Here is a 27,705-nt window from a genome sequence, read left to right as displayed (position 1 = left end):
TTCAACTGATCCCAACCATCGAATGAGAAGATTCGATTAATCAGGTACAAATCCTGAGCAAACTGTATAGTACCGTATATTATGTAGGTGAGTTGTGTTCATTTAGTATGTATGTAACACAGACAGAATGAGGAAATGACTTACCCCATACCCCTACAGTATAACCACAGACTGTATGAGTTATACACCCCAGATACAATTGCATGACGTTGTGAAATAAAATGATTTAATTAAAAAAATAACTTAATGAACATAGTCATATAACGGATATGGCCATCTTTATCACGTTACATTTACCATGTATTGGTATCTTATAGGGATGCGGGACACAGACATATTCATTTCTATCTAGAAGTGCTTGGTTCTTCAGAATGGATGAGATCAAGACAAATAACTTAAATGTCTTGTTTCTTGTTTGATGGCACCTATGAGAGTATGGAAAATTGTTAAAATAAAATCATATGAATAAATTAATGAAGTCATTATTTAGAAATTGTATTACAACTAGGTGTCACTACAGTCCCTGGTTCGAATCCAGGCTATATCACATTTGGCTGTGATTGGGAGTCCCATATGGCTGCGAACAATTGGCCCATTGTCGTCCAGGTTTGGCCGGGGTAGGCCATCATTGTAAATAAGAATTTGTTCTTAACTGACTTGCCTAGTTAAATAAAGGTGACACACTGCAACAGCTTTAGTAATTCATATGCTTACTTAACTTCACCGTTTAACTTCTGTCTGCTTTCCAGATGAAATTTGACAGAAAAGCAAATGTACAATACTTGGACCTTAGTTAAATCAGCCATTTTTTAAAGATGAAAGCCATGGCTTACCATATTTCTATCAACAAGAACTCAAAATATATAATCAAATGTCATGGTGACATGTTTAAATTGTATCTATGTTTTATATATGCCTTTGTAATTTCACCCTCTTTTCTCCCCAATTTCGTGATATCCAATTGGTAGTTACGATCTTGTCTCATCGCTGCAACTCCCAATGGGCTTGGGAGGCCTCGCTGCTTCTTAACACCTGCTCACTTAACCAGGAAGCCAGCCGCACCAATCTGTCGGAGTAAAAACAGTTCAACAGACGACTGAAGACAGCGTGCAGACCCCCGGCTCGCCACAGGGAGTCGCTAGAGCGCGGTGAGCCAAGGGAATCCCTCCGGTCAAACCCTCCCCTAACCAGGGCGACGCTGGGCCAATTGTGAGCCGCCCTATGGGACTCCAGGTCACGGATGGCTGTGGCACAGCCTGAGATCGGACATGTTGGATTTTCAACACAGACGTAAACACATGGACTGTATGGACTCCCAAATGACATCCTATTTCCTACATAGTGGACTACTTTTGTCCAGAGCCTATACAAACACATGATATACTTACATGTTGTCCTTTAAGTGGTTTGCTGTAAAAGTCCGTCTCCACCGGCTGGCTTCCTCTGCGACATTCATTCACAGTCACATCTAACCAAGGGAAAGAAGTCAACAGGGACATCATATTAAGTCCACTGTCAGACTTTCAAAACACCAGTGTCGCGTTCAGTAAGGCACAATGTAGAAAACAAATTATGGTAGTGTGGTGAAGTGCATCCCCCGTTTCACTCAGTTTCAAAATGTTTTCTCCCATTTTGTGCCCACTGAACATTACCCAGCCTTCTCACAAGCTGATCAATTTATATTTGCACTCACGGTGATTACAGAACATGGAGGGCATCAGAAGGCAATTATAAACCACATGTTATAAATGAGCTTTTAAGACTGAACTACTTACTAGTGGTGGTATACTTAGACAGACCATAGCAACCACAGCAAATAAATAGATCTCAAGCAATATGGAACCTAGAACATCAAAGCCACAGCCTTGGGGACTTCACAGTCTTCTGAGCAAAACTGTTCAAAAGAGTTTATCTAGCCAACTGTTCCTTTGGGACAAACATTTCACGACTGGAGAAACTGAGGCAGGGAATGAAAAGACAAACAGAAGACACCAGTCTCTCGCGCTCTCTGAATACGAAGGATCTTCAAGGACTTACTGGGTGTGTGATGGATGATGTTGATTTTATCTGGAGAGAGAAGAGAAAGGGTTGTTAAGCCTGTGTTACTGTACTGCATGTGGCTCACTACTCTCTTTCAGCAATGTCACCTTTATCAAGAGATGTAAAAATTAACTCTGCCAAGACTCTCATTTGGAGACGAAACACCATCATCAAGATGAGCTGTGGGAATTACAACCACAAACTCTTTCTATTACAAAGGGTGGCGTCATTTGATGTGTACCCAATGGGACTTCAATTAGAAGTGTAAGGACTTCCCAATCTTCTGCAGGACTTGCAGAGACATCTCTAACACAGGTGGCCTTCATAGCTCTTGCATAATATTGCAACTCAGGCCACAAACAGTTAACTAGCTAGCTTGCCAACTAGCTTAACTAAGCAACTGTTTGTGTCAAAATGTCAGATCCCTTGATATATGTTGTTCCAACGGCTTATGTAAACTGTAAGCTCATTGCTAGAAGTCAAGGTAATGATCCCATACAGTATCTATCCTCCAAGTGGGGATTGCTTTGGCAATCTTTGCTCTTCTCATCAAAAAAGGAAATCTGCTTGGAACATTACAGTCAGAATTATGTCTACACTGAATACACCAAACATTAGGAACATCTTCTTAATTATGCGTAAACCCCCCCCCTCTATTTTTTACCAAAGAACAGCCTCAATTTGTTGGGGTATGGACCTTACAAGGTCTCAAAACTGTTCCACAGAGATGCTGGCGCATGTTGACTCCGATGCTTCCCAGTTGTGGCTGGATGTCCTTTGGGTGGCGGATCCTTCTTGAGACACACGGGAAGCTGTTGCATGTGAAAAATCCAGTTCTTGACACAAACCGGTGCACCTGGCACCTACTACCATACCCCGTTTAAAAGGCACTTCAATCTTTGTCTTGTCCATTCCCAGTCTGAATGACAGACACACACAATCCATGTCTCAGTTGTCTCAAGGCTTAAAAATCATTCTTTAACCTGCCTCCTCCCCTTCATCTACACTGATTAAAGTGGATTTAACAAGTGACATCAATAAGGGATCATAGCTTCTACAGGATTCACCTGGTCAGTCTGTCATGGAAAGAGCAGGTGTTCTTAATGTTTTGTATACTCGGTGTAGAAAACGGTTACCATAGACACTTTCATCGTCCTCTCGGTTGTTGATGATACTCGCCCTCAGCTGGCGTAGTTTCTCCTGTGGAGTTACAATACATTAGACACAGCAGCCATGTAATAATACAACAAGGCATAGTTAAGCAATAAGGCACCTCAGGGGTTTGTGGTATATGGCCAATATACAATGGCTAAGGGCTGAATCCAGGCACTCTGGTTCGTGTCGTGTGTAAGAACAGCCCTTAGCCGTGGTATACTGGCCATATACCGCAAACCCAAGGTGCCTTATTGCTATTATAAACTGGTTACCAACATAAATAGAACAGTAAACAAGTAGTTTTACCATGGTATATTGTCTGATATACACATGGCTGAAATTCTGTCTCAGCCAATAAGCATCCAGTACCCAAACTACCCGGGTTTATAATGCACAACATAACACATGCCATATACTCATTAATGAGTAGTGTTCAAAGCCTATGTCACCTGTCATGTTCACAGTTCACAATTTGCGCATGCTAGCTTGATGTATTATAGCACAAACAGACAGACTTTCAGGCTAAGGCGTGCCCACTTTGGAAAGAGCCAATAGTTGCAGTCCTGTATTCTCCCGTTGTTGACGTCTGGAAGCGGGGAAGTTGGCCCGCTGTGTATGACTTTGTCACGCTGAATAATGATGTCATATTACTGAGTCTACCTTTAAGGTTGATGGCACTGCTCCTTGTGAGCAGGGTCTTGAAACAGCAGACTCATTTCCCCGCATTATTACCTGTTGAATGGCGTCCATTCCCTTCTGGACCCTCTGCCAGTCACTGAACCTCTCCAGAGCCTCGTCCATACTGAGAGAGCCTCTCTTCACCTTCTCCTGCAGCTCAATCAGCTGCTCCAGCCCAGGCAGCTGGTTGGGCACAAATGTGTCGTACGTGGAGGAGATGCTATCTCGCCCGCGTGCTACAGAATAACAGAATAACAAGGAGACAAAAATCGATCCCTGTCCGCCAGACGTACAGTAACAAATCATTTTCCATTTTGACAGAAATTGTCAATGGATTATACTTATGGAATGATAATTCTATCATTTTAAATGGCACTAACATTGCTCCATATACTTAGCATCACTGACCTATTCAACCGTCAATGCAGACAGAAATATGCTCTTTTGACTGTTGCCTGGCCTTACCTTGCTTAGTGGGTAGAGAATACAGGGTTTCAGTATCGCTCTGTGACATCTTCTTCTGGAACACTGCAAACACACACTGCCGTCAGAGAAAATACAGATGTGATGAACTGACACTACAAACACTAACGCTGTGTTTTTCTCCACTACCTTTAACGAGTCTACTATTTCACGCCATTCCACAAGATGGCTCCATTTACAAACAAACGGCACAGATGTAGACGAGTCAGTGGACACAAATAGGCTGCACAACTGCATAAAAAGTGATACGTTATAATATTTACTCTAAAGTGAATGACAGTAAAATACGTACTAGTATGTACATTTTATTTGAAATAAAATATCCTTCCAAGGTTTGGTAAAAGACATACAGATGCATGAAACTGCATTGAATCAGACTAAAATATACACTCAACGCTATCGATTTGGCAAGTAAGTACTTAGAATGATATGTTGCTTTATTTTGCTGAGGGAGTTACTTCTCTGCACTTATGGTGTTGACAGGCGTGATGGGTAACGGAGCCTCTTTAGGGTTCTGGCCCAGTCATCTCCTCAGATTTCAAAGCTTCATTTCCTTCCTGAAGATATACGCATCCACTTGTACACACAAACATACCAACATGTACTTTACCCACTAACACACTCATAGGTTGCAACTGAAATGGTAACCTATTTCCTATATTGTGCACTTCTTCAGGAAATAGGTTGCCATTTTAAATACCGACACTCCCTCATACACTAATTATCCTTCCTCCACACACGGACTACGATAATCTTACCAGTCAGAACGGCAGGTAAAAATCGAAACTGTGTCTATTATTTCTAGCTGTGCAGTGCACTGACGCAATAAGCAAAAGTCTCAACCCTCCTCCAGTTTCTTTAAGTCAGGACTTTCTTTAAAGAGATTCTCTGGTCATTTGGTCAACTTTTTTGTTGTATACAGTAGTTCTGAAAGTAAGCACTCGCGTGCCAAAAATGGTCCCCGAAAATTGCGTACACTATCACATCACATCACCTGTCTCTTTCACTCAATGCGATGGGCTGAAGCTAGAACTCAAAAATTGCCAGGGGGCTGGCCCACGTGGGAGGAAATGTAAGGGAAATGGCACGGCGCAGCTTCAAGAAAAAAAGACACTTTCAAACTAGAGATTTCGTGGCTCATTGAGGTAAGGCAGTAATTCTGCTCATAGATTATGCGTGCATGAATTACACAGTGACACATCCAGCCTAAAAGCCGGATGTTTAAACAAATACTTTCTTAGTCGCCAAAGTACCGGAACATGTCTTTAAGTCACTGTGTGTGATGCATTCATTAGTGGAGGGAGGCAATATGATCAGTGCATGGTTGAAAGATTCCACTGTATTAATGTGTGGAAATCTCTTGATCCCCCTACGCGTTCTCTCCCATCCTGTGTTGTCTCATGTCGGGGGACACGAACGATGGAAAACACGTGTAGTGACCGATGCTGCTGGCTTGGCCCGAGACTGGCCCAGATTGGTTGCAGATGGCGGTCCAGGCCCAGTAGTTGGGCTTCTGTTATTGAGGAGTTTGTGATGCAGTGTAATCTGCTTTTGCTAGGCTTCAGGATCTATGGGTAGGGCTGAAAGATTGGGGAGAAGTGGTGGTTCACACAATAACATCACATTTCGTTAACAAGAGAAATACTTTTGGGCCTGTTCTACTGCAGATTGGCGGTTAGTGTTGCTTATGGAACCACATGTTTTCAAGAGTCTTCAAGTAGGACAGATAACCCTTATAGTTGATTGGAGGACCAGCCACCGCCTGACTCCCTTACAGTGCACAACAAAGACTAATGACCAAGACATAACATTTCCTCCTGTCCAACCCCAACCAAGTTATCACTTTTCCCACAAAGCACAGAGTTTAGGATCCAGTCCACAGTTCAAAGAGGATAAAGGGAACTGGAAAGAAAGGCAAAGTCTTTTTGGAAGACAAGAAAGAAAGAAATCAAGAACACATCAATTATTTATAAACCCTTAAGATCAGTAGCTTCATCCTCTTGTATTATTTACACAGCTCAAATTGAACATTTAAGAATCCCATGCCAGCGAATTTGGATCTGTGTATTTGTAACAGTCAGTTCTGTCTTTGTCTTAGCTGCCTTCACATGCTAGTTTCACATCTGCTACATATTCCCCTCTTGGTTGAGGAAATCTCCAGACTTCTTTGAAATATTTAGTACATATCAGACCCAATTGTCTGGAACTAGCAACCAACTTCCCTTGAAGTTTACAAAAATAACGTGTTGCATTGCACTAGCTGAGATCTTCTATCGCTCAAGCGCAATACTCGCTAGTCACAGAATAAGCATACCAGCAACCCAAGGTCAAGTTCAGTAGGGCACCATGTACAGTGCCTTGCGAAAGTATTCGGCCCCCTTGAACTTTGCGACCTTTTGCCACATTTCAGGCTTCAAACATAAAGATATAAAACTGTATTTTTTTGTGAAGAATCAACAACAAGTGGGACACAATCATGAAGTGGAACGACATTTATTGGATATTTCAAACTTTTTTAACAAATCAAAAACTGAAAAATTGGGCGTGCAAAATTATTCAGCCCCTTTACTTTCAGTGCAGCAAACTCTCTCCAGAAGTTCAGTGAGGATCTCTGAATGATCCAATGTTGACCTAAATGACTAATGATGATAAATACAATCCACCTGTGTGTAATCAAGTCTCCGTATAAATGCACCTGCACTGTGATAGTCTCAGAGGTCCGTTAAAAGCGCAGAGAGCATCATGAAGAACAAGGAACACACCAGGCAGGTCCGAGATACTGTTGTGAAGAAGTTTAAAGCTGGATTTGGATACAAAAAGATTTCCCAAGCTTTAAACATCCCAAGGAGCACTGTGCAAGCGATAATATTTAAATGGAAGGAGTATCAGACCACTGCAAATCTACCAAGACCTGGCCGTCCCTCTAAACTTTCAGCTCAGACAAGGAGAAGACTGATCAGAGATGCAGCCAAGAGGCCCATGATCACTCTGGATGAACTGCAAAGATCTACAACTGAGGTGGGAGACTCTGTCCATAGGACAACAATCAGTCGTATATTGCACAAATCTGGCCTTTATGGAAGAGTGGCAAGAAGAAAGCCATTTCTTAAAGATATCCATAAAAAGTGTTGTTTAAAGTTTGCCACAAGCCACCTGGGAGACACACCAAACATGTGGAAGAAGGTGCTCTGGTCAGATTAAACCAAAATTGAACTTTTTGGCAACAATGCAAAACGTTATGTTTGGCGTAAAAGCAACACAGCTCATCACCCTGAACACACCATCCCCACTGTCAAATATGGTGGTGGCAGCATCATGGTTTGGGCCTGCTTTTCTTCAGCAGGGACAGGGAAGATGGTTAAAATTGATGGGAAGATGGATGGAGCCAAATACAGGACCATTCTGGAAGAAAACCTGATGGAGTCTGCAAAAGACCTGAGACTGGGACGGAGATGTGTCTTCCAACAAGACAATGATCCAAAACATAAAGCAAAATCTACAATGGAATGGTTCAAAAATAAACATATCCAGGTGTTAGAATGGCCAAGTCAAAGTTCAGACCTGAATCCAATCGAGAATCTGTGGAAAGAACTGAAAACTGCTGTTCACAAATGCTCTCCATCCAACCTCACTGAGCTCGAGCTGTTTTGCAAGGAGGAATGGGAAAAAATGTTGGTCTCTCGATGTGCAAAACTGATAGAGACATACCCCAAGCGACTTACAGCTGTAATCGCAGCAAAAGGTGGCGCTACAAAGTATTAATTAAGGGGGCTGAATAATTTTGCACGCCCAATTCTTCAGTTTTTGATTTGTTAAAAAAGTTTGAAATATCCAAGAAATGTCGTTCCACTTCATGATTGTGTCCCACTTGTTGTTGATTCTTCACAAAAAAATACAGTTTTATATCTTTATGTTTGAAGCCTGAAATGTGGCAAAAGGTCGCAAAGTTCAAGGGGGCTTTCGCAAGGCACTGTAGTTCAAAGTTTTGAAACGGAAAAAGACAATGACCATTCTCATTGGACAAGATAATGTCGGATCTTCTCAATCTCAATCCGTTTTCTCCTGTTTCGTGCCTATTGAACACAACCCAGTGTCTAGTCTAGTCCTACCTTGAGCTATAAAGGGGGTGCTGTCCTCTTTGACGGAGGTAGTTTCGGGCCGGGGTGTGGGCGCCGGTGGTCTGTTAGCAATAACGACAGCGCTGCTGGAGGTGAAGATGGTGTCATACTCTTCATCATTTACACCTAGCGGGGCGTACAGGTCCTCCTCATCCTCCCCCACCTCATCCCCCTCTCCCTGCTCCTCTCTCTGAGTGTCTGGAGCACTGGGATTCCCTGTAAGATTATTATAAACAATATTCATACATAATATGGGGTTGAATACTACTGCTAGAGAAGCAATAGCTTGCATGAGTCAGGGTCAAGCTCAAACCATCCAGTATGGTGCATCCCATTTTCATCAAATTACATCCACTGAATGTAGCTGTGGATTCCCGCTTTCCAGTGTGGCAATCATGATGTCATACTAAATCAGAAACCGTATTACGGTCCGTCACCGACCCCCTGCTAGGATGACAATCTATTGAATGAACAATATGAAAACAAAGATGGCAATGCCACACATTGAGCTGGTTAAACAATCCAATCAAATGTTCACCATCGTTCCTCCACTCACCTGCTGTGCACATCATCTCATAGATACTGCTTTCATCACTGTCCTTGCCCACGTTGAACATATTCTGTAACGACAGACCATGGACACTGATTACTACACTCTGCCAGCAATGCATGACATTAATACAACACAGGTTTCAATGTCATGGAAATCCTTGTGCAAAGACACCTTGTTATGGAAAAACAAGATTTAAAATAGTCAAATGTCACTCCCGTTCCTCTGTAAGCACCTCCAGATTCTACTCTACTGCCTACGTTGACAGTAATGCGGAGTACAATATGCGTTTCCCCTCTGTTACTTTGTGTGTCCTGATACATTATGAAATGCTATGCTGGTTCGATGAGAGACCCAAAACAAACATCCCCTAGAAGATTCAATACAGTAAACAGTGCTAGGAATACCAGGCTGTTGTTTGTGGCCCTCTGCCCAATAACATACTCAGTGCCAGAGGGGTAATCAGACTAATCAAACGATCACAGACAATCTACCCCTATCCATTCAAACATATTATTTAGTGGCGATTCAAGGCTCAGCGTTTGATAGGGGCTGACTGTTTTGCCTGTGGTAACCAGTAAAGGTGCTATTGACAAAATGCACTTCAGACAAGATGCTTATTTTCCCAGCTCGCAAGTTATCGTTTTATTTTCTTAAGGTCGAACAGGGAAAAGAGTGGGACTAGATAACAACTACGACAGGGAAAAGGTTTGCTAATTCGTTCGTTCTTGTTTGACCTGAAATCAATGCACATCTTCCAAAGACCTACTGTAACACACCTGATTCAAACGGTCAATGTCAATCCTGACGACCATAATTGGTTCATCTTTTCAACAAGTGTGTTTGTGTTGGGATGGAAGTCAAATCGGCACAACCATTATCGTAGCTCACCAAGACCAGAGACTCGTGTTGTGGGAATGTTCTGAATCATACTAGTACCGATACAGAATTAGATATTTTTATGATTAACATGGAAAGCAATAACAAACAAAAAATGTTGCACTCAACTCCAAGCATTTTCCTGCTGTTCCTAAGCAACACAGCCACTCCATTGCAATATTACACTTCTTGATACTGCATATTATGTATTTTCTGTTATGAATATATTAATTCAAGAATGACAGGAAGCTCAACAGATAGTTGACAAAACAAGCTCATTAAACATGGACAATCCACAGAGAATAAAATTAAAATAAATGATGCTTTGATGTTGTACAGTAGCGAAACATGTTTCCACTTGAAGACTGTAGTATTGAGGAATTATTATCTTATTCAGATATGTGTTTTTGGACTAAGCGCTTGAGCCAGCTGTTTGATATCATGCCATCATTGCTTGCTGACTTGTGAAACGTCACTCGAACACTGAGCACTTTGTATCAGATGTAGAAAATGTCCTTCACTGTCCTGGCTATACACATCATGTATAATATTAACTTTAATAGGTCATGTTTTAGCAGCGCTGGACCTGTCGCCTGTTGAACAAAAGCTGAAAGCACCACAGTCACTCCCTGACGAAGACAGGGTGACCGTTTCATTCAAATGCTATGCAAATCCTGTACAAATCCTGCAGTCTGACAGTTCGCTTATGCAAATCAAGTTGGCATGCAAAGGGCATCACAGACCCAACGAAGGGGAAACACAAGACTTCTATACTGCAATTTGACCGTCAACATGGTACACATCAGTGGAGTCCCTGGAGAATTTAAACGTTTTTAAAAGAAGGAGGGGAAAAAAATCATTACTGCTTTGCTCTGTAGGACAAGTCAGTACAATCAGTGTGTCATTTCTCTCTCGTCTTTATAGAACGTTATTGACTTCACATTAACATATAATAGGAGTGCATGTGCCAAATAACTAACAATTGTGGATGCACAGCTTTAATGAATCGTTTTAAAGTTCCATTAAGCCAGCTAAATGCCTCTCACTGTAGCCTACCACTAAGATGTGCCCCCCCCCCCCCCCTCCCTAGTATCACCTTGTTATTGATTATTGCATTGTTTGGGTTTGGAGTTGGCAAGAAAAGACATTTCACTGTATGTGTGCATGTGACGTTAAACGTGGAAAGACAAATACAATGACTTGGAGAACAAAATCTCCATGTTCAGTAGACCTGGGCCATATTGGCCTCCTAAAGTAGCCCCTTTCTTGTGCATGTGTAACCAACTGGGTTTCACACCCAGGTCTCCTGCACGCCACGATTCTGTGTTAGCCCGCCGGAGTTCAATACGTTTGCTAATCACGTAAGCATGTTTACCGGAACCACCTCAGTTACACTTGGGCAATTCCATCTGAGAAATAACATAATCTGGCATGCTGTGCAACTATAAACACTTAGGTATAAATATATTGTTTCATTTAGGAAGGGAGGCCCCAAAAGGATAGCATTAAACAGTGATTATATTATAATATTACAATTAGAAAGCCGTTACAGTTGGAGCTACTAACAATCTCTGTGGTAATGTTTGTTTCTCATCTCCCTAACCGACAGTTCACAGCTCATTAACGCTGGAGAAGCGTGGCGCCTTGGAGACCGGCAGTCCCAGATCAACAGTGATCGTTAAGTAGACCATGTCAGTGTTATGGCCGTATTCAGGGGTAGAGGGGCCATTCGTCTTGACTGTATTGACAGACAGCCTCTTGTCCCCCTCCAAAGCACTAATACATCATAGCTTGATTCATTGGCAGAGGGAGGGGCTGACACATGGCTAGGGGTAATAAAACCACTATGCTAACTGAGCTTGGTCAACCCAATAACAGCCCTTGGTCAGCTGAAATACACTGACCTTTTTACATAAATGGCCTGAAAGGTTTCATTATACAGCACATCAGAGGTTACCACAGCAACCAAGATTAACCCATAGAATTGAATTTGAATCAAATGATGTATTACTCAAAACAACTGTATGTAAAAGATAATCAACGAGGGGGCTATGCATTCTATGGAAACAAACTATTGACGTGGAAGGTGTGTTCCAAGACATGCTAGAGGAGTGGAACTAACCTTCCACGAGTTGATTAACCCTTTTATACCATGGCTATAATTGTATGTATTTGCAGCTAGAAATGTGTTAATTTGCAGGTAGAAATGCTTTGGCTTAAAGGGCATTCTAGAGCGTGCGTTATTTCCCTATAACTCACGGCATATCAGTAGAATTCAATGAATATAGTTAAGTTTGAGCTGCTTTTGAAAGCAAAAGTCTAATTGAAACCATTATTGGCAATGTTGAATTTGATTTTCATAACAGCAAGCTAGGACTGATGGTTTGGTCAACTACATTAGCAAGTATGTTCTGTTTGGTTACCAAGGCAACTACTGTAGCTTGTTAACTTGCTAGCTACTGTACATCAGTGGATGTTGAACACATTTCTACCTGCAAATGAACACATTTCTAGCAGCAATTTATAGCCATGTTAAAAGGGATAATCAACTCCGGAAAATAATGTAACTCAGTGGAACAGCCTCAATTCATCAAGGCATGGACTCTACAAGGTGTCGATAGCGTTCCCTAGGGATGCTGGCCCATGTTGATCCCAATGCTTCCCACAGTTGTGTCAAGTTGGCTGGATGCCCTTTGGGTGGTGGACCATTCTTCATATACATGGGAAACTGTTGAGCGTGAAAAACCAGCAGCGTTGCAATTCTTGACAGGAACCGGTGTGCCTGGCATCTACTACCATACCCTGTTCAAAGGCACTTAAATGGTTTGTCTTGCCCATTCACACTATACACAATCCATGTCTGAATTGTCTCAAGGCTGAAAATCCTTATTTAACCTGTCTCCTCCCTTGCATCTACACTGATTGAAGTTGATTTAACAAGTGACATCAATAAGGGATCTTAACTTTCACCTTGATTCACCTGGTCAGTCTGTCATGGAAAGAGCCGATGTTCTTAATGTTTTGTGTACTCAATGTATGTTATGTTATGATTGACTATTTACTATGGCCAGGTTGTAGAATTCGTCAGGGGGGAACATGATGGTTTGACAGCTTTTTAAACACACCTGTAGGTTACCTCATGGATTATACTGGCATTTATGAGTGGATTTCAGTTCATTTGAATTTATTCTGTGGAAAAAGACCAAGGAAACATGCGTTATTGCCGGTGCGTAACTATTCAGCAAAAAACATGGCCGCCAGCTGCTTACGGAATTATGTGTATTCCCAAGGGAGTGACCTCTGTGGGACACCCATGCCCTCCTCTTCCTCCGTCCCGCCGTCAGTTTTCCCAAAACACAGAGACAGTGAGTTTTTCAATGAGCTGGAGCAATCCGATCAAGGCGATCAGCCTTGGCTCCATCTGCAATCTCTCGCAATTAGCAGCATTGCCAGAGGATAATACACATTCCTCAGCTGTTGTAGTGTCTAAGTCTCCCATTGGGCAATCCGCTGCTCTGTTTGGAGACACGGGGAGAAGCAGCTACGCTCCTGAAAGGAATCCGGTCTTAACTAGACTAGTTGTGGTAGACAAGGATAAGGCTAGGGTAAGCATAAGGCAAGGCTGTTTTCTAGTACCGTTTAAGTTCAGGAGAGGGTGGCAATTTACAGTTTCAATCAACTCTAACTATAACGGTGTACATTTAACTATTATTGTTATACTCTTGGTTAAAAAAAAAAAGGATATATCCCGGGCAGGCACAGTTGATGTGGATACAGTTGAGCCTAGATTGGCTCTCTGTTTGCTACTCACGAGCCTGTAAACACAGGCCCATCTCTACATCTCTTTTCTGTTTTTCTGTTTGCCTCTTGGTATTACTGGCAAGGAATTCCTTATTCTGCAAAATGCTGACAATTTGAGAGTGAATGAATATTACAATTTGATCACTATCAGTCATGGAATTGGTGTATAAATACTGTAGAACCAAATAGACCTTTTGAGGATAGGCTCTGCTGAAAATGCTGCATCTCTTTATTGTTGAAGATGTTGCACCATTGGGGTGCCTACTCCAGTACGAGATATTCTAAATCATTTGCTATCTTCACTGGCTACTGTGATTTCCATTGTGGAGAGCACGCATCATAAAAAGGCAAGCTCCTCTGGGTTTAGCTAACGGACATACAGACGCATAGCCTACCGATTACATTTGGATCACTCGTCATTAGTGAGTAAACGGCGCACCCCCCTCTCCTTTCATATCGCAGGGAGATGGGGGTTGAGCCGGGCGAGGCTCTCACCATATTATGAGAAGAAGAAGAAAAAACATGCCATTTACGCAAGAAGTTTCTGCGTTAGGCATCGCATAATTGCTCCAATGTATGCCGACGACGCACACTACTCTCTCCCCGACACGCCACTGTGACTTCATGAACAAGCACCGGCCTTGGAATCCTCCACCGGGGTGTTGCGACCAGAAAACTTATATAAGGCGCAGGAGTGACAGATTAGAAAAGAGGAGAGAGAGAGGATAAGGAGGAGCAGAAGGACGCAAATGAGCGTGCTTTTCCATTACCCATCAGGGGGAAAATGGTAAAAGGTGGCGTGGTTGGGGGATGAAGGCATGGAGATAGTGGCTCATCCCTGGAGGATGAGGTGACCCAGTACTCCTAAGGCTTCCACCAGCCTCCTTCCACCTCTACTGCCATGTTGATTATTTATGGAATGTCTCTGTACCGCCCCTGGTTAAGTGCATTCCTGAGTACACTGCTGTCTTTGTTGTTCACCTTCTTGACATGTAGGTTTTCAGCAGCTCTTCCAGTTACAGTAGCTTTGACGAATAGCCATCTCAGAGAATAATTTGATGTGAAAACGGCTGTCACTAGGAAGAGAAACCCAAAGCTTGGGCTGCTGACACAGAGCCATTAGCTACTTTCAAAGTGAATCAATCGTTGTAGCGATGTCGTTTTGTCATATGTTAAGCAATGTTGAACATGATACTGTATTGTCTATAATGCTGGACTATTATAGCTTAAATTGACTTCTCCAAGGACCCTCTCTCTGGGTAACAAAAGTTTTTCCCTCACTCTTCTTTCCTGGACCTCTTATCCTGGACCTCTCTGCCCTGCTCTGGGCTCATCAGCTCCTCAAGGAGGGCAAATAACCTCAATTTTTGCAGGCCTATCAAAGACTTAAGACTCAAAGAGTTAGTGTAGCCTGAACGGTACACTTAAGGTAACGTTCTTCAAGGACACAAGGAGAAGACAATCAGGGTACAGTCTCTGCAACTCAAGGAAAGAGGCAATAAACAGAGCAACAAGGGACACAACCCAGAGGAGCAGCCCAAGGAACCACCCAACTCAGAGGAGAGAAAAAGGAGCAACAAGAAAAGAGACAACCATCTTCCCTTTTGCTCTTTCCATGCGGCCTGAACAACAGATGCAGCAGACTTTTCTCACAGACGGAGTATAACATCCTTAATATTCAGGTCTTCTCTTCTCATCTTTCATTCCACTTCCCACCTTTCCATGATCATTCCCATTATGTTTTGTAAATACCTTGACTGTAATTAAATCAAGTAGTTGTGTTGTCTTGTTATTCTGGCAAGGAACTACAATTGATTCTTAAAATAATTCATACCTTCAGATTCATCAATTATTACTATACTAATTTTAGTTATTTTGGCAATAATGTATTTTTTCACAAGTCTTTTTTTTCTTCAATACTGGACGGGTGCCCTGATGTACTAATATATAGTAATAAATCATACATCATTAAATAATTTTGTAATTTGAGAGAATGAGAATGTTATGAATCCTGGTAATGGGAGTGCGGGGTACCCGTTGAACTAGGCTGCCCGAGCAGGACAATAACAGCACATCACAGTACAAACATGTTCCAGCCGCGTGTTTTTAGGAAAGCTGAGCCAATATTCACAAAGCTTCTCAGAGTATGTTTCGCCTTTTAGAGCGCAACAGATAAGGTTACACGGACAGGTGGGGAACCTGATCCTAGATCAGCACTCCTACTCAGACCTGAGGCATGTACTTACCAGGGTCTGTTGCAGCACTACATGGAGCTCATCGTGGCCATTATGTTGGGCGATCTCAGCGGGTGTCTGACCTTGGCGGTTAGTTGTGCACAGAGCTCTTTTCGACCCAGGACATTGTAGCAACACACCGGCGACGTCTTTAAACCCGTTCTGGGCTGCAAAGTGGAGAAGTGACGGCACGTCCTCTGGGAGCGTCTCTGGTTATGGTAGGAGATGTTTAAGTGGGTTAGGGTTAGGTGCAGACAGAAACCACCCTAAAATGTAGTCAGATAGATAGTCTCTAGTTTGAGATGTGTATGCATATTACAGTTTTATTTAACCATTATTTTATCAGGGAGTCATACTGAGATCAATGTCTCTTTTACAGATGAGCCCTGAATTACGTAAATTACAGTAAATACACACATCACATAAATACAAAATGCAGAAAGACAAACACATTAATCAGTAATAAGGTCCTCAATTACCATCGAGGCATCAGAACATAGCCTCCAATACCCTACTCAACAAATTGGATGCAGTCTATCACAGTGCAATCCGTTTTGTCACCAAAGCCCCATATACTACCCACCATTGCGACCTGTACGCTCTCGTTGGCTGGCCCTCGCTTCATACTCGTCGCCAAACCCACTGGCTCCATGTCATCTACAAGACCCTGCTAGGTAAAGTCCCCCCTTATCTCAGCTCGCTGGTCACCATAGCATCTCCCACCTGTAGCACACGCTCCAGCAGGTATATCTCTCTGGTCACCCCCAAAACCAATTCTTTCTTTGGCCGCCTCTCCTTCCAGTTCTCTGCTGCCAATGACTGGAACAAACTACAAAAATCTCTGAAACTGGAAACACTTATCTCCCTCACTAGCTTTAAGCATCAACTGTCAGAGCAGCTCACATATTACTGCACCTGTACATAGCCCACCTATAATTTAGCCCAAACAACTACCTCTTTCCCTACTGTATTTAATTTATTTATTTATTTTGCTCCTTTGCACCCCATTATTTTTATTTCTACTTTGCACATTCTTCCATTGCAAATCTACCATTCCAGTGTTTTACTTGCTATATTGTATTTACTTTGCCACCATGGCCTTTTTTTGCCTTTACCTCCCTTCTCACCTCATTTGCTCACATCGTATATAGACTTGTTTATACTGTATTATTGACTGTATGTTTGTTTTACTCCATGTGTAACTCTGTGTCGTTGTCTGTTTGTCGAACTGCTTTGCTTTATCTTGGCCAGGTCGCAATTGTAAATGAGAACTTGTTCTCAACTTGCCTACCTGGTTAAATAAAAGTGAAATAAAAAAATAAACATCAAATGTAAGAACATGTTGAAGATTGTTCTAACTCAGTAGAGACCAAAGCCCTATTACAAAAGAGGGCCAACCAGCTTTCTGGTAGAGAATGCAGTGATGAGTACTAAAATTGTCAGCCATAATAAAGTTCAGTGCACTACGATAAACTGCATCTATCGGCATTAATGAAGTGACAACTGCATTCATATACATTAAATACCTTAAATACAAAACGCCAGTCTCAACATCAACAGTGAAGAGGCAACTCCGGGATGCTGGCCTTCTAGGCAGAGTTCCACTGTCCAGTGTCTGTGTTCTTTTGCCCATCTTAATCTTTTTATTAGCCAGTCTGAGATATGGCTTTTTCTCTGCCTAGAAGGCCAGCATCCCGGAGTCGCCTCTTCACTGTTGACGTTGAGACTGGTGTTTTGCGGGTACTATTTAATGAAGCTGCCAGTTGAGGACTTGTGAGGCGTCTGTTTTTTCAAACTAGACACTAATGTTCTTGCTCAGTTGTGCACCTGGGCCTCCCACTCTTCTTTCTATTCTGGTTAGAGCCAGTTTGCACTGTTCTGTGAAGGGAGTAGTATACAGTGTTGTACGAGATTTCTCGCATGGAATAGCCTTAATTTCTCAGAAGAAGAATAGACTGACGAGTTTCAGAAGAAAGTTATTTGTTTCTGGCCATTTTGAGCCTGTAATCGACCCACAAATGCTGATGCCAGTTTTATTGCTTCTTTAATCAGAACAGTTTTCAGCTGTGCTTAAAATAATTGCAAAAGGGTTTTCTAATGATCAATTAGCCTTTTAAATGATAAACTTGGATTAGGTCACGCCCTGAACATAGAGAGCCATTGTTTCTCTATGGTGAAGTAGGTCAGGGCGTGACTGGGGGGTATTCTAGTTTATTATTTCTATGTGGGGTTCTAGGTTATTATTTCTATGTTGGTGATTTGTAAGATTCTCAATTAGAGGCAGCTGGTAATCGTTAGCTCTAATTGGGGATCATATTTTAAGTAGCTGTTTTTCCCTCCTGTGTTTGTGGGATATTGTGTTTTGAGTTAGTGCATGTAGCACCTCTGTAGTCATGGTTCGTTGTTATTTAATTGTTTATTTTTTTTTGTCTTTGTTAAGTTTCACTTTATCATCAAAATTATGTGGAATTCAACATCCACTGCGCCTTGGTCCGTTTCTACAAACGATTGTGACATCGTGCCATTGGAACACAGAAGTGATGGTTGTTGATAACGAGCCTCTGAATGCCTATGTAGATATTCCATAAAATAATCAGTCGTTTCCAGCTGCAATAGTCATTTACAACATTTACAATGTCTACACTGTATTTTTGGCCAATTTTATGTTATTTTAAATGGACAAATTTTTTTGCTTTTCTTTCAAAAACAAGGACATTTCTAAGTGACCTCAAACTTTTGAACGGTAGTGTACAGTATGTGAGAGTGGATTCTCGGCCATCACTAGCATGAAAACTAAATATAATGATTTAAGACTGAGACTCTCTCCAATACAACCCAACATTGCAGAGTTATGAGCATCCTTTCACGCACACCCTTCTCATTAACCTGTGGTGAGTTATTCACAATTTTTCGATGAACAAATAAGGTTTTATATGTGAGATGGCTAAATAAACAGCTAAATGATTGATTATTATTATTTGTGCCCTGGTCCTATAAGAGGTCTTTGTCACTTCCCACAAGCCGGGTTGTGACAAACTCACTCATTCTTATGTTTAATGAATGTATCGTATAGTGTGTGTGTGTGGAAGGCTTACAATGATGGCAAAAAAACAACATTTGAGAGTACACTGACCCTGGTGCTAGAGGGGGTACGCAGCTGCAGGTTGAATGTTTGAAGGGGTACGGGACTATAAAAGTTTGAGAACCACTGCTCTAGAGAACATATACTTCGTTTTACCTGCATTCAATACTAATTTCAGGTCAATTAAGTTTTTCTATAATACATTTAAGGCAGACTGTAGTTCAGATAGAGCCTGGTCAACAGCCTATACAACAGTATTTATCACAAAGTTACTGCACAGATTCAGGATTACTTACAAACTACAGTTCAACTACAACATTTGGTTGAGTCAGATTCAAATTGGGAAATACATAGATGTATTATAGACGTATTTACTCATATATTGATATTTAAATATCATATAACATAAAATATGAATGTCAGCAGATCATTCAATTGACTGGATTGTCGAGGGGGTACAGAGAACAGTACACTTACCGCCTTCGGGTGGGTCATATCCCTGCAGTCCCTGGAAGCCTGTGGAGGGCATGGCTTCCAACAGCATGGAGGACAGCCTTTGGTCCAGCTTCTCTACAGAGGACACCTGAAGAGACTGAGATCACAGGATAGGATGCATGAGCAAAGGGTTGTAAAATTCTGGTCACTTTCACCAAAATGTTTTTCTGCTAAATCCTCTTGATTCTGGGAATCTTCCCACCTAAATTCCTGAGGAATTTTGGGAAAGTTTCTAGAATTTTGTAACGCTAGCACACTGTCATAGTCAAGTCACTTCAGCTATGTCAACTGCTAGACATGTGAATTAATATTAGGAATGTGTTCCTAATGCTTGGTATACTCAGAGTTTTCTGTTTTGAAGTGTCTAATTTTGATGCCTTCCTGATCCGATGATTTTTTAAATACATTTTAATTCATTCATTTTTTTTCTCAAAAAAGAAAACCCAATTTTGGCAGCTTGAACAGGACTGATTCAAAGGGTTGAAACTTCAGCAAATTAGGTCTAATCAACATAAGTGTTCATGTGCATAATCAATTGGCTTTTTAACTGAGTTGCAGTCAGCTGGCTTTCAAAGAGAGGAAGTAAACAACATCAACGTCAGCAGGAATATGCTGATTCATTCCATTAATTAGTCTCTCAAATGGGTTTAAATGAATGCATGTTGTTTACCTTGCATGCTTTATGTTCCTCTCTAAAACCCTTTCTCCAAATCCTCCAATGAAACGTTGGTTCAGTCATAAATTGATAAATAATTTGAGTACTATAGTGTGCTCTCCTGTACATTTACATTTGAGTTACTGCTCCAAAACCATCATAAAAAAAGCCAGACTACAGCTTGCAAATGCACAGGGGGACAAAGATTGTACATTTTGGAGAAATGTCCTCTGGTCTGATGGAACAAAAATAGAACTGTTTGGCCATAATAACCATTGTTATGTTTGGAGGAAAAAGGGGGAGGCTTGCAATCTGAAGAACACCATTCCAACCGTGAAGCACGAGGGTGGCAGCATCATGTTGTTGAGGGTGCTTTGCTGCAGGAGGGACTGGTGCACATCACAAAATAGATGGCATCATGAGGTAGGAAAATTGCGTGGATATATTGAAGCAACATCTCAAGACATCAGTCAGGAAGTTAAAGCTTGGTCCCAAATGGGTCTTCCAAATGGACCATGACCCCAAGCATACTTCCAAAGTTGTGGCACAATGGCTTAAGGACAACAATGTCAGGGTATTGGAGTGGCCATCTCAAAGCCCTGACTTCAAACCTATAGAAAATTTGTGGGCAGAACTGAAAAAGCATGTACGAGCAAGGAGCCCTACAAACCTGACTCAGTTACACCAGCTCTGTCAGGAGGGATGGGCCAAAATTTACCCAACTTATTGTGGGAAGCTTGTGTTAGACTACCAAAACATTTGACCCAAGTTAAACAATTTAAAGGCAATGCTACCAAATACTAATTGAGTATATGTAAACTTCTGACCCACTGGGAATGTGATGAAAGAAATAAAGGCTGAAATAAATCACTCTCTACTATTATTCTGACATTTCACATCCTTAAAATAAAGTGGTGATCCTAACTGACCTAAGACAGGGAATTTTTATGAGGATTAAATGTCAGGAATTGTGAAAAACTGAGTTTAAATGTATTTGGCTAAGGTGTATGTAAATTTCCGACTTCAACTGTACCTGGCACATGAAGTCCACAGGGTCTGCCACCCTGGTCAGAAGGCGAGCCATCTCCTCCATGCTGCTGTAGTACTGCAGATGGGCCTTTCCCATTGCCACCCCACTGCAGTACAGTGTTACGCCCACACTTCCTGCTTGTAAGTCTGCAACAGGAAAACAAATTATATAAACTTGTCTCATAAGCATTGGGCATCATCATTTTAGAAACCATGGTGTTTTGTTGTGTGCTCTTTGACAAAGTCATCAAGTTGCTCTAGGGTCATTACATGTCATTCCAGCACTCATGACATCTACCCTCTCAGATTGTTCTGAAATTATTTGTTGCTGGAAACAGATTAGCATTCCTGGGACATTATTTTGTTGACATTTTATTTGCTCTCCTTGTAATTAAGCTAATTGATTGCACCCAAATTGGCCCTTTTAATTTCTTAGATTCAGATAATATTCAACATAAATAGTACCCAACATCCGATTTGGACCAAAATTCTTCCTTCCATTGAGTAAGACATGAGGAATCCCAAACAATTGTCAAAAGCCACCCACGGATCACCCAAACCAATCCCACCCCAACAACCAGTATACAGTATCGTCGGTTCTCTATGTCTGACAAGTAGTATGGAGCTGCGGCTTGGAGTATTGCTTCCTCATACTTTGTAATGTATTTCCTGTGAATCTGGTGATGTTTTTCCCCCGATTCAGAGAAATTAGCCATTGAAGTCGCTTGCATTATTGACCTTGTATGAGTGTTTAAGTACCAGGTTGTTCCTGCCACCACACCCTTTTATCAATGTTGCTGGTCTCGTGTTTATTAAATGGATCACAACATTTTCTTTTCTTTACAACTTTGGGTAGAAAACCAATAGCTTTTGCTCATGATGAAAATAACTTCTGTGGTCCATTTAATGTAACAAATGGCAGCTCTCTGAGGGCTATCCATATGGTGAAATTCCTACAAGTCCAAAACTTTGATTGAGAAATGGGCCAGTGACTAAAATGTTGTGACAACCCTAATAAAATAATAGAATTATAAATCATTGCATTGCAGACATATGTTTTTCAATAAAGTTCTTAGAAAAACATCTTTACATGAAGTGTGATTGGTGAAATGTACTATTAAATTCAAACCAATACCATCGCAAAACCCTATACAGTGCGTGTTTGGGACTTTTACCATTAAAGACCATTAGAGAACATAACATTGTCTGGTGTAGTCTAATGGTTTGCTTGTACGCCAGCAACGGTCTATCTAATCCATACCTTTTTAGAAGGGAATAAACCACACACATAGGGGATGTTTTCTGGACACAAAGAGAAGGACAAACTCAATTGCTTTCATGGAGGACTAGATTGAATTACGAGGATGACCACACAATTTATTTTCATCATGAGCAAAACCTATTGGTTTTCTACCCATTTTTGCAAAGAAAATGTGATCCATTTAATAAACACATGAAACCAGGAAATGGACACAAGGGTGTGGTGGCATTAGCAGGAACAGCTGCATCTAGTAGGAAAAACGTGGGACTTTCCCACTCATTTATGGTAAATAATGCAATGGACTTCAAATGGCTAGTTTCTCTAAACAGGGGGGAAAAACAAATCACCAGAGAGTCACAAGGAATATATTACAAAGGATGAAGAAGCAATACTCCAAGCAGCAGCTCCACACTACTTGTCAGACAGAGAACTGATGCTCTATACTGGTTGTTGGAGTGGGGTGAGGGGGGTCCATGGATGGCCTTTGATAATTTTTTAGGATTCCTAATGTCTTCCTCATTGTTAGGAAGAATTATGTTCCAAATGAGATGTTAGGTACTATATTTATTTAATATTATATGAATCCTGTTCATCTTATCTGTTTCTAATTATAGAAACGATTTCACAACAATCTGAAATGGTGAGGGTCGAGAATCCTATTTCTTGTGCTTGGAGGTTTGGAGGTGGAATGACTCTTTACAATAAGCAAGAATGCAAGTGAATTTTCACATACCTGCTGCGTTCACACAGAGGGTGTGTTTGTTCCAGTGGACAGGTTTCACTCTCACCCTCTGTTTACTCCTACTGAACTCAACCTCAGCATCTTTACTGGCCACAGAATCTTTTAAAAGAATGAACACCTCGCCTGGTGTCTACAGGAGGGAGAACACAAAACATAAACGTACTGTAACAATAGAAAAAGTACATTGGTTGACATGCTGACCATCTCAAAAGCAGCTCTATTAAATGTATAAATTTTTTTTAAAATAAACCTAAACAACCAAAAACCCAAAACCAATTTGAAATGTAAAAGTAAAGTGACTGCATTTTGGATCTATATACATCTTGTTACAGTACATTTTATGTACGACTGGCTGAATAAGTCATGTCATTGAATGCTTTGATGTTGCTTCCTGACATGTTAGTGCCTCACCCCACAGAGAACTCTGGACGGTACCAGCAGCATGTTGTTGGGTTTGGTACTGGAGGGTCCGGTAGACTGCCTGCTCTCCAACTTTAGGTTTAACTCCAGCTTTAGATCTGGTCCCGTCAACTTCCCAGGAACAGCGCTGACATTCCCTGCTGCAGCCTGGTGCCCTGTGGAAGGTCCACCGACAGTCAAGCCAACATTAAACACTTAGTGTTTCCCCTACCATTGTATTTGGTGCCAGATGGCCTTACATTTAGGTCATTTAGCAGACACTCTTTTCCAGAGCAACTTTTTTCTCTACCTTTATTTCACTAGGCAAGCCAGTTAAGAATTATTATTTTTAATTTTACCTTTATCTATACAGGTTTTTTCTCATTGATATAACAACTCTTTTCCAAGAGAGACCTGGTCCAATAGCAGCAGAGGGAACAACGTTTCAGACAAAACAACTTACATACACTAACACAACATTAAACAGAACTATAAACACACATACAGTACAACAAAAACATTGTACATTAAAAACAAAACATCTTGACTAAAAACAGCTGGCCTAAAAACAATGACACTCTTCTATGACATATACATCGATCAAGTGTTTAAACTCCACCAACGAAACTAGATCATCACATTTTAAAATGTTCATGACAGAATTCCAGAACCACGGAGCTAAGTAACTAAAACTTTTTCTACCATGTCCTGTTCTAATTTTTGGTACTGTTAGAAGCAAATCAGAATGGGACCATAATTGATATTAATATACTGACCTGACTAAAAAAGAATAGAGATAAAATAGCATTTTACCCAATATGGCCTTATAAATCAGTGTATACCAGTGTTTAAGCCTACGCAAGGTCAATGACGACCAGCCAACAGTGCTGTAGAGATCACAATGATGAAATTAACCTGAGGGCTGCATGATACACTGAATCAAGTGCTCTCAGAGTAGTGGCTGAGGCCTGCATATATATAACATCACTAAAATCTAAAACCGACAGTAATGTACATCGTACCAGCTCCTTCCTGGCCTCAAAAGAAAAACAAGCCTTATGCCGGTAATAAAATCCTATTTTCAGCTTGAGATTCCTTATAAAGTTCTCTACATGCACAGTGAAGCTCAGCTTATCATCAACCCACACACCCAAATATTTGTACACTTTAACTTGCTCTATAGTATGTCCAGCCAATGTAGCAATGACATGATTTGTAACATGCCTGGCATTTGAAAACAACATGCATTTTTTTAACCCAAATTTAGAATCAGCTTTAAATCATACAGATTCTGTTGTATGATGTTAAATGCTATTTGTGCATTTTCAAAAGCTAAAGATAAACTACTATCACTTGAATAAAGAACAGTATCATCTGCATAAAAATTAACATCCGCTGTTTCAATAAGATCCCCAATGTTGTTGATATACAAAATGAACAACAGTGGGCCCAAAATAGAACCTTGCGGAACACCTGAGCACACCTCTATGGACTCAACCATCCGTCATTACACATTGTGTACGATTTTAACCTTTGCGCTAACACAGCATGTTCCATGGTATCAAAAGCCTTAGACAAATCAATAAAAACAGACACACAATGTAACTTCTTATCAAGAGCACAGTGGATGTCATTTAAAACCTTCAATGTTGCTGAAACAGTGCTGTGGCCAGACCTAAAACCTGTTTGCATTCCATTTAAGATGTTGTTTTCTTGGAAGTAGTCCTTTAGCTGCCTACTAACTAAGGACTCCAGTACCTTTGACAGTACAGACAATTTTGATATGGGTCGATAGCTGTCAAGTAGCGAGGGATCTCCACCTTTCAGGAGAGGCAGTATAAAAGCAGATTTCCTTAACATCAAGCGTGAGGTTAAAAATACATGTTAAGGGGGAGCAATGATGTCTGGTGTAGGAGGTTCATCAGGGCCAGGGGATTTTTTTAAATCAATTTCTTTCAGGACTTTACACACTTCTGAAACAGAGGATGAAAAGGAGAACCTGGTGAAGGAGTGCACAGGGGTGTCAGGTAAATTCACAGGGGGCTCACTTATACCTTTGACCTTTTCAAATAAACTGCCTGCATCTAAAAAACGCATATTCAAGGCTTTCAGAATGGAGGTTCTCTCAGTTACAATCTGTGGATCGACCAACAATTGTTTGGGAAGCTGTGTATCTTTTTTGCACTCCAAACCCGTCACTACCTGCCAAAATGTGGATGGATTATTTACATTTTGTGAAGTAGATTTCAGGTAGTGGTCTTCTTTCAATTTACGGATCATAGCCACACCCATGTTTCGAAGATGTTTAAAAGCCTTTAATCATGACGGCCTACCGGGGAGCAGTGGATTAACTGCCATGTTTAGGGGCAGAACGACAGATTTTTCCCTAGTCAGCTCTGGGATTTTTAAAATGTATTTTTTATTGAATATCCAAAATTTACAGCATACCTACAGTGAAGCCGCTCAACAACTACATCATACCAGTCATCCAACAGACTCCCATTCAGAGCGACACACAGAAGCATCCAGGGTTAATGCCCTGCTCAAGGGCACGTTGACATATCCCGAACCCGAACCCTCCAAGACCCCCCCCCCCCCCCCCCACACAGTTACCCAATAGCTATCCCTCAACCATTCAAGACCCCTCTCACAGCCCCCCCCCAAGTAGTAAAATAAAATATGCAATTAATTCCCTTTCCCTTCAAGAACCCCAACCCCCCCCCCCCCCAATGCACCAACAACCAAGAGAATGAACTAAAGAGAAAAGACGGAAGACAGAAGAAAACAGCAAACAGCGCAAAATTACTATAAAAAAATAAAAAAATAAAAAATAAATAGCATTTGAACAAAAGGACATCAAGGACATCTAAAATCATAACAGAATCATAACAGCAATACCAACTGCCGACCTTGGTGTTGCTTTGGGCCTTTGTCCCCCACTTGTAAAATTATTTTGGCTCAATTGTTTCACTCGTGTCCGTATATCATGAGATTCAAATATCCCAAGCAACAGTGAACATCTACATTTCTGGGTCGCTTAAAAATCTACTTTTGAGTTTTACAGTGGTTTACAAAGATTATCCAGAACTGGCTGTGCGTGTCACAGCAGGATGAGACTAAGTAGGGTATATTTGGATTTGCATAAAGAGAGATAATGGCCACTGGTGATGGAAGAGGAAAGGGAGAATTTGAATGATGAGACACACCGGCAGAAAAACATACCTTTTGGACCTCCCGTCCATTTTAGATCACTTAAGCAATGAGGGGGGAAAAAAACAATATGGATGGCAGCAGATGGTTTTGAAATTCTCAGAAAACTCTTACTGGGTAGCAGAGAGTAGAGTGTGACTCAGGAAATAATTACTGTCAAATTCCTCAGAATATGTAGTGTTCTCATGGAAACCGAGGTCAAACTGAACCCAGGGTACTGTCTAACATAGGCAGCACTTAACTAGAGTCAGGGACATTGTGTTCCTACACTTTGTGTCCACATCTGATGCCCCGGGGCAACTACCTAATTTTTGTTGTATTTTTGGGAAAGAGGATTTTGAGGGGGAAAATAGCTAACTTCCTGAAATTCTACACATTTGCCATGGTGCAAAGAGAAAAATGTGCAGATTTATAGCTACTCTCATGCTGGCCTATCAAAATAAAGTGTGACCTACATATTTTGCCATGAGGTTGAGAGAAAAAACATACTGATTTAAAGTTAGGGGGGGCTAGAGGTCTGACCTCCGATTCTTTGCTACTTTACTAACTTGTTGACTTGAGCTAAAGGTATATGCTATCTGTGATTTGACAATGCCCAGTTGTATGGAAATTGCTGTGCGGACGTAGCCTGGGCGGCAAGTCCACTAATTAGTTTCTGAGGCATTTGCTTGAAAAATCATCAAATTCAACAGATATACAGTTGAAGTCGGAGGTTTACATACACCTTAGCCAAACACATTTAAACTCAGTTTCATAATTCCTGACATTTAATCCTTGTAAAAATTCCCTGTCTTAGGTCAGTTAGGATCACCACTTTATTTTAAGAATGTGAAATGTGAGAATAATAGTAGACAGAATGATTTATTTCAGCTTTGACTTCTATCATCACATTCC

General features: G+C 41.2%; 1 protein-coding gene across 1 annotated transcript in view; it reads right to left on the bottom strand.

Moving 5' to 3' along the window:
- Positions 1–204: 204 nt before the first annotated feature.
- The window catches only part of LOC109906524 (B cell scaffold protein with ankyrin repeats 1), a 34,598-nt gene continuing 7,097 nt past the window's right edge, over positions 205–27,705 (bottom strand). The window contains exons 4-16 of the mRNA XM_020504253.2: positions 23,614–23,777; positions 23,194–23,332; positions 21,204–21,346; positions 19,498–19,612; positions 15,951–16,147; positions 9,031–9,094; positions 8,466–8,690; positions 4,339–4,401; positions 3,928–4,109; positions 3,177–3,240; positions 2,038–2,067; positions 1,389–1,468; positions 205–425 (exon numbers count right to left, since the gene is read on the bottom strand). Coding sequence (XP_020359842.1) covers positions 396–425; positions 1,389–1,468; positions 2,038–2,067; positions 3,177–3,240; positions 3,928–4,109; positions 4,339–4,401; positions 8,466–8,690; positions 9,031–9,094; positions 15,951–16,147; positions 19,498–19,612; positions 21,204–21,346; positions 23,194–23,332; positions 23,614–23,777 — 1,496 coding nt within the window. The 3' untranslated portion in view covers positions 205–395. The remainder of the gene's footprint in view (positions 426–1,388; positions 1,469–2,037; positions 2,068–3,176; positions 3,241–3,927; positions 4,110–4,338; positions 4,402–8,465; positions 8,691–9,030; positions 9,095–15,950; positions 16,148–19,497; positions 19,613–21,203; positions 21,347–23,193; positions 23,333–23,613; positions 23,778–27,705) is intronic.

This window comes from Oncorhynchus kisutch, linkage group LG16 (genome assembly GCF_002021735.2).
Source record: "Oncorhynchus kisutch isolate 150728-3 linkage group LG16, Okis_V2, whole genome shotgun sequence".
NCBI classification, from domain to species: domain Eukaryota; kingdom Metazoa; phylum Chordata; class Actinopteri; order Salmoniformes; family Salmonidae; genus Oncorhynchus; species Oncorhynchus kisutch.
The sequence above is the reverse complement of the archived record's forward strand: the minus strand, read 5'-3'. Positions and strand labels throughout refer to the sequence as shown.